Genomic DNA, 15,184 nt, shown 5'->3' with positions numbered 1-15,184 from the left:
AAAAAGCTGAGATAACTTACATCACCACAAATCACTGAATAAATAAGAGCGATCAAGAGACACAGCACAACTGACTCCAAGGATGTCCAAAACACAAAGCTTATTAATGTCATTTGAAGATGAAACTTACACTCATATGTGAAATCTAATTTTTTTAAATTATATAAATGACAAAACAGCAACAGACTCCCAGATTTCGAAATTAAACTTATCATTACCAACAGAGGAACATGGTAGGAAGGGATAAATTAGGAATTGGGGATTAACCCATACATGCAATAGATAATCAACAAGGACCTACTACAGCACAGGGTCCTCTACTCAACATTCTGTAACAATCTATATGAGGAAAGACTGAAAGAGAATGAATATGTATATGTATACCGGAATCACTCTGCTGTTCACATGAAACTAACACATTCTAAATCAACTGTACTCCAATAAAATTTTTTTAAAACAATGAAACCGTAAACCAGAAGTAGGAGAAATAAGTAGGAAGAACTACGATATCTGTTCTCTGGTTTCTAGCCTTCTCTCAGGACAACTATCAATGCGAAAGCTCTGTGTGTCAACTCATTTGAAGATAACCACTTTGGATCATATGTCCTAAAAATGACGAAGCAAGGAACCAGTAATCCATCTTTCTACTTTATAGCCGAGAATCCCAAAGGTGGAAGGGCTCATCCAACACGATGCAGCTCCATGGCCCCACAGCCCTCCCTCCCTGTGAATATTTTTTTAAACGCCATAATGATAAAAATATGAGCTGTCATCATTATTAATAGTACTCATTTTAAAGCAACAGATTGTTACTTAGCCTATTCATTAGGTGGGGAGAAAACAAACAATCGTGGAAACACTTCTATTCTGTGTCACAGCGTACCTCACCACACTTCTCAAAGGAACCCGTTTATCGACAAGGGCCTACAATATGGAGAGGAACAGAAGATGCAAGAGGCCATCCTGTATCCTGGCAGAGCCTGAAGTCACTTACCCAAAGCCCAGATGTTTGCATCAAGCCTACTCAGTTCCACATCCACAACACCTCCCCTAGTTTGCCCCAGCCTAGATGTCAGGAATTAAAAACCTCTCACTTCCTTATTTCTTTCATTTTAATTAGAGACAATCACCCAACTTCCCTTTTCTTTTAAATTCAAGCTTTGCACACAGCATAAGTGACTATAATACCAAGAGTTATACAAGTTCCCTCTCTGGCCCACCAACATTGATGAGGAAACTATTATCAGGAGAGGATTTTCTCAGTTTGTAAGTTTCTGAGCTTACTGGAATCCCTAGGTTTACTAGATTTATCCTGATTAAAGCATTTATTGTCCCTAGTAATCCAATCACAAGCCCACCTCAGGGCCCATCAAGTCACTATCAAAGTGTTAGTCACTCAGTCTGACTCTCTGTGGCCCCATGGAGTGTAGCCCGCCAGGAACCTCTGTCCGTGGGATTCTCCAGGCAAGAATACTGGAGTGGGTTGCCATTTCCTTCTCCAGGGGATCTTCCCCACCCAGGGATCGAACCCAGGTCTCCTGCATTGCAGATGGATCCTTTGCCATCTTAGCCACCAGGGAAGCCCTTCAAGTCACTACCCCTCCCCTCAATTTCACACCTGGTGAGCCACCACAGGGTCCACGCTGCGTGTATGCAGTAGCCACACAGGCATGGCAAGCCCTGAGACTGGGGAGAGTGTCATTCAGAGAATACAACGGGTTTTGTACTTACACATGTGCCTGCTTAATAGGGCCAAAACTGTCATCTTCAATATCTTAAATAAGCAAAAATAATGAGCCATGAAAGCTGGGGAGGACCTTAGAAATTTTCTAATTTTATTTTCTTAGATGGGAAATCAAATAGGTGTATACTAGGCAGAGACTTAGAACACTGCATTTAGGACTCCTTTTTTGCATTAAGATACTAGGAAATGAGAACAATCAACTAAATGTCTACAGCATTTCACAGTTTCAAAGGCATTTCAAATGAATTCTTTCATTGGCGCCACACAACAATGTTTAGGCGGCTTGGTTCCCCACTCCGCCTTTATCACTGACTAGCTACGTGCTTTGGAGTAAGTTGTTTAGCCTCCCTGTGTCTCATCTGTCAATTGGGGATAATAATAGTAGCTACCTCATAGGGCTGCTGGGAGATTCATGAGTTAAGACTGTACCTAAAGCACTTAAAGGGCTTACCGGGGGGCTCAGTGGTAAAGAATCCGCCTGCCAGTGGAGGCGACGAGGATTTGATCCCTGGGTCGGGAAGATCCCCTGGAGAAGGAAATGGCAACCCACTCCAATATTCTTGCCTGGAGAATCCCATGGACAGAGGAGCTTGCCGGGCTACAGTCCATGGGGTCGCTAAAGAGTTGGACAGGAGTTGGCAACTAAACCACAACAAAAGCACTTAAAACACAATTGCCAGTCATCTTCAACAACACCATCAATCATCAACTGTTATCCTGATTTTACAGATGAGGAAACTAGGAAGTTTGAGACCTGAAGTGAGTGACCCCCAAAATCACAGCAGTAAATGGCAAAGCCAATCGAGAACCAAGGCTTTCTGACTCCAAATCCAGCACTGTTTCCCAGGGAACCATGCAGTCCTGTAGTCCAATGTGTCATAAAAAGATACTGCTCCAAAAAAAAAAAAAGATACTGCTCCAAAACAGGTACCTCAGTCAAGATGCTTCCCCGAAGAGCAGCTTACTCTGACAAGAACTGGTTCCACTATCCTCAATCCCCAGCCCAAATAAACAAATAAACACAAGAAAAACACCACTGGGGAAAGGAGCACATCTCCAAGGGGGTTCGATATTTGGAGAAACTGTTGTCCACACTTCAGAAACAGGATGTATTTCTCAAAGCTCTTGGCACATCCCCGGCTCCGAGGCAGCTCACGCTGCTGGCCCCCTTTGTTTTCTGGGCTGTGTCTTCCTGTGGAGCCCGTGGCTGGTGAGGTCACCTTCTCTAGGGAGAGCACTCAGACCCTATCCGTCACACTTGATTCGAAAGGCAGAGTCTGGGCTCAGGCAGCAAAGACATAGTCCCAACTTTCGCAGTGCCTTCCAGGTCACCTGCCTGCTGATTAGCACATTTTTAGAAGAAAGGTCAAAAAAAAAAAAAAGGCTTTGCCTTCTCCCTAACAGATGGCATCCTAAAATACCCACAGAAATGGAGAAGGCGCACATCCCAGCTGCTTCTCCTTCCTCACGAATATATATTTCAAGTTCACAACCCTTCATTCACAATGTATAAATAAAGTCAAGGGTACTTAATCCCAAATGGCTCACAAAACCAGAGGAGAGCGTTTTTCTGTTTGTCCCTTTGGACCTGTCTTCCCCTTTTACCGTTGATCACGCAGCTGCTTCCAGTGAGGCAGCAGCTCTCCAAACCCAGGCATCAAAGAAGTATCCCAACAGTTCCTCTTCAGGTCAAGTCTGTTTTAACTAACTCCTCGTCAAAACACACCAAAACTTTCTCAAATTTAGACTTGGAATATTGGTTTTGAATGATGAATAAATCCTGGAGAAATGGAGAATGTGTTTTGCTTCAATTATAGAAAATCTTACTTTTGTTTTCAACTCTTTGGAATTTCAGAGTTAATATTTTCCTAGATTTTTAAGGAAAGAGACATAATTAAAGAACTCAAGTATAGCTCTAGGGCCATGATTCTAAAGGGAGAGAGCAGAAAGTAAATAAGGAAAACTCACCCTCACTGGGGAGCCTCCAAAGCACAGTATAGTTTGTACCTGTCCCTGTCTAATGATATTATTCACAGTGCTTGAGCTACTTTGAATTTCAAATAATATTAACACAGGAGAAGGTTTGTTATTGGAGTAGGGAGAGAAATGCAGAAGCAAGGCATCCTGGCATTGCCACATCCAACCTCAACTCAGAAAAGGGTCACGTTCAATTTATAAGCATTTATTCATTTCCATGCCTAGAAACATAGAAACAAATAAAAGACAATTCTGTCCACAATGTACTCAGCTAGCTGTAAATAATGAGGTGTAAATGAAGGGATTACAATGTAATATGATGAGTGCAATATAAAAAGAAGCGCAAAGAAACTGCTGAGGAGACGCTGAGGGTGGGTTGATCAGCCCTGTGCAGAAACACTAAGGAATCCTGCTTAGAATCCTGCCCAGGGTTACTATGCAGAGAGTAAGGATAAGCAGGGAAGACTTCTTGGAGGTGGTGACATCTGAGCTGGGTTGTAAAGGATAAGTTTTCCAGGTTCAAGGAAAAGGACCCATTTGAAAAGAAGACACAGCATGGATAAAGCATGAAGCATGAAATAACATAATGCGGGAAGGAAACGAGAGGCAGTTTAGCCTTCTAGTAGTATAAAATGTGAGCGAGGTAAGTGGGCAGTGATGGATGTCAACAGTCTTTCATGCTATGACCACAACAGAGCAATTAGCTTGTTTTCTTAAAAAATCACTTTGGTGGTATTACGCAAGATTTATTGTTAACATCAAGTTAAGAAACTATTTTTTTTTTAATACTACCTATGGTAGTCCAGGTCATTCATTTATGCGTTCATCATTACAGCCGGTATATATATATACTAAGAGCCACCATTTAGGCTACAACCCTATTCCATCTGAAGGGACTCTCCTCCCCCCACATAATATGAGTTACTTATTTAGCACTTAATATTTGCCATACACGAAGCTAGGGATTTTACACACATTCAGAATAAACCAGCAAGGTAGGTCTTATTATCTCCATGTCACAGAAGAGGAGGCTTGAAAGAGAAGTTAAGTGAACAAGGATGTAGGGGAAGGCGGTGATGCTGACATGATTCCTGTTAAGGGCTACTTTCAAAGCCTATGCTCTTTGCATTGTACTCCCAAACCTCAAAACATTCCCACCAGAAGCCTAGGAGAGGAGAGAAGACTGAAAGACAAATACTAAAAACCTTAGGCAGTATAAACTATAGTCCTATGTGAGTGAGTGAATTAGAGAGAGGGGTCATTTCTCATCAGTGTGACCAAAGAAGGTATTCCAGAAAAGCCGAGCTTTGTTAGAAGGGTGAGGTTTCAGTAGGTGGAGATGTGGGGCTGGGCAGGCATACAGAAGTATTCTGAGAACAGCACTCAGAACAGCACTCAGAACTTGACTTGGGAGGACTTCACTGGTGGTCCGGCGGCTACGACTCCGTACTTCCAGTGCAGGGGGCCAGGGCCAGCCCTGGTCAGGAGATGGGATCCAGCACGCTGCAGTAAAGCCTGAAGATCCCATGAACTGCAAGCAAGACCCAGTGCAGCCAAAGAGATAAATTAAATGAATAAATACTTTTTAAAAAAGAAGAAAAACTTGACTCCGGTGATGGCCAAGGCTCTAATTCGTGTTCCATCATTCACCAGCTACAAACCCTGGGTGAGTCACTAAATCTTCTACCTCATTTTCTTCATCAGCAAAAGAGGATAATAACAATATATTCCTCCTACAGTTGGTGTACATTCCAGTATTGTTGCCTAAGAAATCCCATGGACAAGACGATCCTGGCAGGCTACAATCTATGGGGTTGCAAGAGTCGGACATAACTTAGCGACTAAACCACTAAACCACCACAGTTGGTATAAAAATTAAGTACATCAAACCCCAAACAAACAGCAAAATATTAGTTAATAATATATGCATCTGAAGAATGGCAAATAGTCCAGACAGGCCTCTAATTCATTTTAAATAAAATGGAAAAGTATAGTTGAAATGATAGGTTGCAGCCGTATTGAGGACCAAGTAATGTTCACCTTGGAAAGTTAGTCTCTATTCAATGGACAATAGGGAATCAGTCATTAGGGGAAAGAAGCCATATTCAGACAATTCTGAGCAGATCTCCCCAGGGGGCTCCCGGGCCTTCCCCTTGGCATCTGGCTTATCTGTGACCCCTCAGAAGAGGCCTGGGCCCAGGGAACTAGTTAAGCAAGGACTATAGGAAAAGAGATACTGTCACGCTTCAACCTGTAACATATCCAAGATTTTTTTTCTTTCTTTCCTTATCCTGTGTCCCCCCTCCCAAACACACAGTAATGGCTACAACATAATTATTAACTCCACTTCCCTGTGAGACTGTTTTTATTTACTAAGGTTAAATAAAATTTCCAGGCACCAATCTAGGTGGCTTGGATCATCATTTATTCATTACCTTTTAAAACTTGGTAATATTCAGCTTTTACTTATTAATTTTTAGCCTAATGTCCTTTCTATAATATGGTATTACACTATTCATTTATTAACACAATATGATGAAGACATTTTCTGGTGGTTTCATTCATTTATCTTGATTGTAATAGTTTCATAGGGAAATAAAATGTCAAAGTTTATCAAATGTATACCTTAAACATGTGTGGTTTATAATATGTCAATTAAACCTCAATAAAGTTGTTAAAAATATAATTAAAATTTAGTCACTTATGCAGTTATTAAAAGGTATAAAATTTTTATTAATATACAATGCTTATATTATGAACATAAATATATATTCATAATATGGAACTATGAATATGTATTTTTTAATGTTAACTCTAAAAATTTAATTGAGACAAGTGATTAGTATGTAGAAATGTATATGCAGCCTGTAAAACTTCAGTGTAGATAAGATTTTTCAAAAGTAAGAATATATGTTCATAGCAGCATTATTTGCAATAACCAAAAGGTAGAAGCAATCCAAGTGTCCATGGATGGATGATTGGATTTAAAAATGTATATTATACATATAATTTTAAAATGTGGATTATGTATATAAAAAGGAAGGAAATTCTGACACAAGGATGAACATGTGTCTACAATATGGATGAACCTTTAATACATTATGCTAAATGAAATAAGCCAGTCATAAAAGGATACATCCTATATATTCCACTTACATAGGTACCTAGAGTCACCAAATAGAGATGGGGGAGGGGGACAGTTATTGTTTAATAGGTCCAGAGTTTCAACTCTGCATTGAAGAGTTTTGTGGATAGATGGTGGTGATGGTTACACAACAATGTGATCGTAATTAATGCCACTGAACTGTCTACCTAAGAATCATGAAGACGGTAAATTTTATGATATGTGTATTTCACCACAATTAGAGAGAGAGAAGAGAGTTCCTATACATTATTGTAAATTCAGTAAAGGTGTTATTTTGTCATTTTCAGAAACATTTTAAGTGCTCTCATTATTTATTTTTAAATCAAACAACTTTGAGGTAACTTTCCCAGATTCCCCCAAAGGCCAGTTCTGTAGCTCACACCAGTTAAAACTATTCACTTGAACTTTATTGCTAGTAGAAATCAAAATATCAACTTCTTTTTCCACACAACATGACATTATATTTTCCTAACAAAGACCTCGAAGGTCTAGGGTCTAAGGTAATCGTGACTCTCGTGAAGAAAACCTCTCTTCTGGAAGGAGCCCTCTACGGGTGCCACTGGCAGCCCGCGTTGTCCAGTGAACGGCGGGCGTTTATGAGTCAGGGGCTGGGCGCCTGTTGATTTTAAAAGGGTGTGGAACCTACATCGCAGGGTCAAGTCAGACTCTGTAAATTTCATAACAGAGCAATGATCAGGGCTTGTCCAGGCTTTCAACCTATGTGGTACATAACTACCAGATGGGGTTCTCCAAAGGAAACTTCTGTTTCCATTCCTCAAGAGAGTGCCTGAAACTGGAAAAGTTAAGGACTCCTCACGAACCCCATTTCTAACCATTGCTGCTCTGCACAGCACACAGCAGGCCCAGCTCCCTGCCTACCACCTTCCCCCAGGGCCTTTGAACTTGCAGATACAGAGTACAGGACTAGACTTTCTGCAAGAGCTCCGTTTTCTTCCAGGAGCTCACCTCACCACAGAGTCCCATCTTCCCGAGCAGGGGAAGAGGTGCCTTCCATCACCTCGCAGGAAGATGACGGCATCTGCTTGGGGATTCCAAGGAGATGTTTTACTGCAGCTTTTCACAAACTGATTATATTTAAAGCTCCCTTGAGAGATGGGGGCTGGGAGGAAAGAAGCTTCTGAAAAGACCTTTGTTGGCAGGAGTGAAGAACCGCTCACACCTCCCCAGAGAAAAAGCTTGTTTAAATACCAGCAATCCACATTCCCAAGTGTGTGTGCACATACAATATGTCTAGAGTTTTAAATTTCATCTGCTCTGAAAGGGTCCTGAAAGGGTTAAACTGTTCTAGGCAAAGGCCTGAGGCTTTTCTATCAAAATGCTCCAGATGGAAATTACAAAATTTCACTTCTCAGCTCTGTGGTGCACACACACTGTTCTTCTAAGACATAAAAAAAAAAAAAAAAAAAAAAAGACAAGACCCCTAATGTTCTCAAGAAAGAGAATTTGACGGCTCGGCACACAGTGCCACTCTGTTTCAGATGGTTCCTCCTAGAATATCTGCATTAACTGTTGATCTCAAGCTTCCTGGGGAATGTAAAAATTCAAGGTATGGAGAGGGTATAGGAAAGGAGCCTTGAACAAGGTCAGGACAATAGCTGGGAGGGTCTGCCATGAGGTGAGCTCATCCAAATACCAGCCAGATTATCACCTCTCGTGAAGGTTATGCCCTGCACCTTACCACCTTTCGCTGCTCCAATCCCCAAAACTGACAGACTAGGGGCCAAAAGGCCTCGGGTTATAATCATGAATCTGTCAAGAATTTCCAGAGATTAATGTATACAAAGTGCTTTGTAAATTGAGCCATGTACAAGTACTAAGAATATTACTGCTTTCGAGTTAGAGATTGAAAGGCATGAACTTTCAAAGGAATCTGAACACCCACAAAGCAGAAACAATGATGGTTTTTAAGAAGGCAGCTCCAAGGCAGGCTGACTAAGGAGGCACGCCCCTCATAAAACCACACTGGGGTAGGGCTGGGGCTGCAGTCTCAGAAGTCCTTCAGGGCACATGCAAGCAGGTGGTTTAAAGGGAGCCAAAACCACAGACAGGCAGGGTTCCCCAAAGTCCATTAAGGGTCCTCTTGATTTAAACCATTCTGACTGAAAAGCAAGACTCAGGACTCTGGCCAGAGATACACAGAACAACAGTGACCAACAGTTAGACAGTTTACCTGTTCACTTTTCAGAATGAGAAACAGTTCTCATTAAGAGATCAAACCAAGATATTTTTCATTACTACTGGAGGAACTTAAACTAGAGCCCAGGTTTTATTCCTGGACTCCTTTCTTACCATTACAACTGGCACTTTTGGAGTGAAAAGGCAATGCGGACTGAATGTTCATCCCAATTAAGCAGACCATACTGTTTCTGGTGGCTCAGGTGGTAAAGAATTTGCCTGTAACGTAGGAGACCCAGGTTCAATTCCTGGGTCGGGAAGATCCCCTGGAGAAGAGAATGGCAACCCACTCCAGTATTCTTGCCTGGGAAATCTCACGGACAGAGGAGCCTGGCGGGTTACAGTCCGTGGGGTCCCAAAGAGTTGGCTATGACTGAGCAACTAACACTTTCACTTGACTGTCACTGAGCATTTACAACTACCAGATACTGTGTTAAATGATCTTGATACACTATCTCACTGAATTCTCACAACCACCTAGGAAACATGTATTACGCTGCCTGTTTTTCAAGTCAGTATCCTGATGCTTGGACAAGTCATGTAACTTGCCCAAGGAGAGAGGCAAGCGAGCAGTATCCTGATGCTTGGACAAGTCATGTAACTTGCCCAAGGAGAGAGGCAAGCGAGCGGCAGCATTGAAATTTAAACCTGGATCCCTTTGACTCAAAATCTTGCGCTCTTAACCATCAGACCAAAAAACTAATTTTCTTTTTTATCCTGGCATCTGTAAGAGAAGTGAGACTGGCAGCACTATGAGTCCCACACAGACCATAAAAAGCTGAAACATCATAAATCTGACCAAGGGCTTCCAGTTAGCAGGGGAGCAGAGCCAACCCAAAACCCAGGTCCTTTGTCTCCAAGTTCTACGGAGAACACAGATCTCCAAGATCTTCCACAGGGAACACAGACTCTAGTTGGAAAGCTTCAAGAGGCAGAGGACTTCGTCTTGTTCACAGCTACGTTACCAGTGCCCAGAACCCATTCAAGACACTCAATAACTAGCTGATGAATAAAGAAGTGGAGTCCCGCTGCTGTGGTTTGCCTAGGTGACCTTGGAAGGACTTCTTTATCCTCTCTGGACCTTGGTTTCTTCATGTAGTGAATAGAGAATGAAGTAAGATTCACCTCCAGGTTTTAAGTGAAGATTAAGTGAGACAATTCTTATAAAGCACTTGGGACAGCTTGGAACACAATGACCACACAAAACATAATCTATTATTATCACTATTTCTACTATTATCCATTAACACATTTTGGCTTTTTAATTGACCCTACTCTGATATGATCAACGATACATTGACCCTACTCTGGTCAAATGACGTTTCATAGTAAATATGAATAGAAAAGAACAGATAATTGGGAGTCGATAACCTGCTTCTAGTTTCAGATCTACTACCACCTAGCTGTGTGACCTTGGACAGGCCTCTTAATTTCTTTCCACTTGCCTGAGCTACAAATGAGGGACTAAACCATTCAAATCAGTCTCATAAGCATTCATCGGGCACATTCTTTGAGTAAGCCATCATGCTCAGCCACCTATAAAATTCTATGATGCCGAATAGTGTCAATGAAAAAATATCAGTGCAAAGCAAAGCGGTCCCCTGCCTGTGGCAAGGCTGAAGAGAAACCCCAAATAGTCAACTGCATTACATCATCTCAGAAAGCAATGTTTGTAAATATACAAAGTGTTTAATTCTGAGAAACTTGTGAGAAATCCTTCACCAATAGAGAATCAGCAGATACAATTCAACACCTATCGGTCCTGAACCTTCCAAAAAATAAACGTGTGAAATCACTTTGCACGTGAGTCAAATGGCATGCTTCTGGAGAGAAATCTGGGAAAGTCAAAGTTATTAACACTCCTCCCTATGGCAACAGTTAAGAATAGAAGGTATTAAAAAAAAAAAAGGATGACATATCTGGTTAAAACTGGGATTCCAACAGCAAATGCAGTACATCTGGACAGGACACTGAGGCCAGTAGCCTATTGTTTACAGAAATAGGCCGGGATTATGAACAGTGACAAGAGGCCAAGACCTCAATTATACCTCACAGCCACACCTCTCCCAGCCCCAGCTCAACTGAAGCTATCCATCAGTCAGCTCCCCCAGTTCTTTGCAGCCCAGTGGATAGAAGGTCCTTCAGGGTACCTCCAGCATGGACCAAGCTGATGACATTAAAAAATCCCACAGGCACAACGTGGACCTCAGACTACCGTCCAACCTTCCAAGAGATAAAGCAGCTGCCCATTTCAAACTATTGCCCTACTCACACCCCCAGCAATCCTAAGAGGGGAGGCATGGCCCTTCCCAAGTCCTCTAGGATAGGAAAAGGTCTCCTTGCATTGGCGCAGGGAAAGAAGGAGGGGCCCCTCCCTCTGCACTCTGAAACAAAGGAAAACCCAGAGCTCCAACCATGTGGTGTAACAGTCAAGGCCACCCACCTCTCCCACTCCCCAGCTGAGGTCTCAATGGGCTACAGCCACATGGCTCTTTCTAGTGACTGGCCAGGAAGGGACAGTGCCTTATACAACCATACGCTGGGGCTCTTTAACAGGCAGGAACCCCTTCTATGGGTATTGCTGGTTAAAAAAGGCGATCTGGGAAGGGGTTTTGATTCATGCACCAAGTCAGGCAAAGGAAAAGACATGCCGACAGGTCTTGCTTTCTCTGGGTCCACATTTCGCTTTACCCCTCATAATTTTGCAGAGAGGTATGAGGGCCTTTAAACGCGTGTGTTCTGGAGCAGAAGACAACAGCACAGAAGGGTTAAACAATTATGTCTTCCCATTCTCCAGAATCAGCACCACCCAGCAACATCCCAACTCCATTCAGGTTTAGGTGAAGGTGGAGACTGGGCGTGAGTGACCTTATTCTTTCTGTTCTCGGATCTCAGACAGAATGCAGGCAACCAGAGACCAGGCAGGTGCAAGGTGCACCCAAGGTGGCTACAGACTTCCTGTGCCTGATGGCATAGCAAATACCATGTTTGGATATAGTGCATCAGATAAAAAAACCCAGTCTCTGCCAGGGCTCTCCAAATGGTACACCTTCTCAAGGTTGCCTTTCTCTGCCTGGACGCCTCTTCAACCTCTGAAATAAATTCCTAAACACCTGTCAGATTTCAGCTGTCCTTCAAGGAAACCTGACCCAGACACCCAGAGGCAAATTGCCGCCTTTTCTCTCCAAGAACCTCCTGCCCCTCCCCCCATCCTATTTAGCCTAGGGAAAAAGACTACCAAAATAATGACCAGCCCTACAGACAACTGTAAAGTCCACTCCGAAAATGCCTTTGCAGAGCCTATGGCCCTGCCACGGACAATCCCTCGGAGGCGCAGACCCACCTAGGAAACCACTTCTAGGGTCAGCCTGCCCCCACCTGCTCCACCCAAAGAAATGAACACCCTGCAAATCAGGGAAATGTATGTCTCCATGGTCTACAGAGAAGATGCATTTTGCTATTTTTCAAAGCCCTTACCTTTGACCTGAGTATCGTACTCTGCTATGATCTCCTTATCCTTTTTGAATTTGGCTGGAGACGTCATGTTTTCCTTCTTTCTTCCAAATTCGAATTGTGAATTGATAGATCCACGGGAAAAATCCAACCGCCGAAATCAATACCTCCAAGACCGTTTCTCCAGAGGGCAGAAGGGGCCCCCCGCGGTGGTGTCCAGCGCTCCGGGGAGCGCGGGCTGCGGGCTGGGCAGGCGGCTACGGCGGGCACATGCAGGCGGTGGGCGCTGGGGCCGGGCGCGGCGGCAGCTGGTTCCTGTGCTAGAGCCCGAGCCGCAGCCTCAGCATTAGCCGGGAGAACTGCAGCGCCCGGAGGCTGGCCTGGGGTCTGACATCAACGACACAGGCGGGGAGTGGAAGTCCTTCCGCACAACATGGTGTGAGGGTGCGGGGGTGTGGACTAGCCCAGCTGGGTCCCCGGGAGAGAGTGGGTGCGTATCGGGGTGCCGGGGGAGGGCTGGGCGTGTTTCACGGGGTTTTGTTGCACAGGCTCGAAGATGCTGCAAATCAAATCCCAAACGGGAGTCGCAGCAGCGCAGACTGGATCGGAAGTCGTTTGCTCCGGTTCACTTGCCTGTAAATGCAGGGAAAAAGGGGAGGGGGCTATCAGCCCCAGTGCAGATCCTAATCGCTGCGGGGGTGGGGTAAGGGACGCCGCTCCCAGCCTGGCCTGGGCCCATTCATCTCAGCCAAACGCCGCCCGGCCCGCAGAGCCCTGCGAAACGAGGTGGGGAGGAAGGAAGCTCCCTCCGGATTTTGTTTTAAGGCTGAAAGAAAACACTTTGGAGCAACGGCCTTCGCGGGCCTGGGGTGGGGACTGCGGCGGGAACGCGGGGTTCCGGGCGGGGACTGCGACACCTCAGTGGCCTCCCGAGCCTTGCCAGCGTTAGGCAGCGGCAGCCGGAGAGAACCCTCCCAACCCTGCCTCCGACGCGGCCCCCGATCCCGGGCGGGGGCAACTGCCTGGACTTCAAAGGGGATCAAAGCCGGGAAGGGACAAGTCACCCGGGCACAACTTTTCTTCCCCTCCGCCCCTCCTGCCAGTTGTTTTGTTTTGGTTACTAGCTTCTCTTGGCAGCAAAATGTTGGGTTGGTGGGGTGGCGGGGGGGGCGGGGAGGGGGGTGTCGGGGGTTGGGGGAGTGATCTGCAGGAAAAAAAAAAAAGGCTGCTCGGTGTGGGACACATCCAGGAAAACAATGTGGTCGGCAGAAGCAGGAAACGGGTTAGAGGCTAGGGTCTGAGTCGGGAAAACCGGGAAGGCAGGGCGGGGGCGGGGGGTGCGGAAAGCAGCCACCGCCTCTCCCAAGTCAGGGACCACGGCGACTCTAAATGCCACCCCCAATTGATCACCCAAGCTTAGAGATCCCAGACACCGCACCCAATCCCAGGCTGGGGGGTGGGGGCGGGGGGAGGTCTTTGAGGTTCGCGGCCCCGACTCCTGGCACCAGGAGGTCCCCGAGGAGATTCCTCTCGGACCCAGGCCCAGGAGGCGGGAGAGACGAGGACGCGAGTGCAGAGCGGCGCGTCTCGCTCCGGGACGCGCCGCGGCGGCGACCCTCCCTCTTTGGCCGCCCCTTTCCCCTTCCGCGCCGGGAGTCTCCCACTTCCCGCGCCTGGAGAAAGGGCCGCAGCGAGGGAGGAGCAGGGAGCCGGAGCGGCGGCGTGGTGCTTCAGACGGGCAGGAAGCAGGGGGAGGAGGGGGTGTGAGAGGTGGGGTCCGAAGACTGCACGCGAACGGGGGATGAGTGGAGCTTCTGCACATGCTTGATAGGCGGGGAGCGGGCAGAGGAAGGGCTACCTTGGGGGTGAGGGGGGAGTTAAGAGACTACCGTGGGCCGCAGTGGTACGGGCGGCGCTACGATGTTAGCAACTCTGGGGGCGCAGAGGCAGGTCCGAGAAGGCGAGTGCGTGAAGAGGGGCCCGTTCCGGGCGGGCCAGGGGGCTGAGGCCGGAGAAGAGCCCCGGAAACAGCGCGGAACACCCGTCTTTCTGGGTCCAGGGCTGTGACTGGGCTCTCCGCCAAGGCTTGGAGACAGAGGCAGAGGGCAGTCGTTGGTCACGGATGATGCCAACGACGCCTGCCCAAAGGTGCACCGAGGCTGCCCGTGTGCAGGGGTTTTGGAGGAGGGGCCTGGGAGCTCGCGCCGCGGCGCGAGAGCCAAGGCAGGGTCCCGGGCAGGACGGTGAAGGGCGGAGACGCAGCCCTAAAGAAGCACTGTGGGCTGCACCGGGAGACGGGGAGTGGGTCCGGAGGGAGGGGGACTGAGGGGTTCCGGGCGGCAGCGCGAGGGCGATGCCGAGAGCCTCATCCGCGCCCTCTCCTTCCCGCCTCTGCCGCCCGGTCTGTCCAGTCCGGGCTCCAGTCCCGCGGCGGGCGAGAAGAAAAGGGAGAGGGACGGAGCCTTTACCTGGCTCTGACGCGACGGGTCCTGCGCCCCCGGCTCCGCTTCCCACTAGGAGCTCTCCTCCCCTCTCGTCCCCGCCACCCGCTTCTACGCAGATCGGTCCCCTTAGTCCCCCGAGGAGCCTCTGCCAACTCCACAGGACCCCGCCGGGAAGCAGGGCCCACCCTCCTGCCAATCAGCGCCCGCTTTCTATCGACCGATGGG

The 15,184-nt window shown here is 46.6% G+C and overlaps 1 protein-coding gene across 4 annotated transcripts in view; it reads right to left on the bottom strand.

The window, feature by feature from the left end:
* SRGAP2 (SLIT-ROBO Rho GTPase activating protein 2) overlaps positions 1 to 15,122 on the bottom strand; it is a 254,878-nt gene extending 239,756 nt beyond the window's left edge. For 2 of the 4 annotated variants that reach the window (XM_019976412.2, XM_070767834.1), the window contains exons 1-2: positions 14,984 to 15,122; positions 12,540 to 13,148 (exon numbers count right to left, since the gene is read on the bottom strand). In XM_019976412.2, the coding sequence (XP_019831971.1) occupies positions 12,540 to 12,606 (67 nt within the window). In that variant the 5' untranslated portion in view covers positions 12,607 to 13,148; positions 14,984 to 15,122. Of the gene's footprint in view, positions 1 to 12,539; positions 13,149 to 14,404; positions 14,897 to 14,983 lie in introns of those variants that run through there. The other 2 variants (XM_070767835.1, XM_070767833.1) reach the window with 2 other exon arrangements.
* Between the last annotated feature and the right edge of the window lie 62 nt (positions 15,123 to 15,184).

This window comes from Bos indicus, chromosome 16 (assembly GCF_029378745.1).
Source record: "Bos indicus isolate NIAB-ARS_2022 breed Sahiwal x Tharparkar chromosome 16, NIAB-ARS_B.indTharparkar_mat_pri_1.0, whole genome shotgun sequence".
In the NCBI taxonomy this organism is placed as follows: Eukaryota; Metazoa; Chordata; class Mammalia; order Artiodactyla; family Bovidae; genus Bos; species Bos indicus.
The sequence above is the reverse complement of the archived record's forward strand: the minus strand, read 5'-3'. Positions and strand labels throughout refer to the sequence as shown.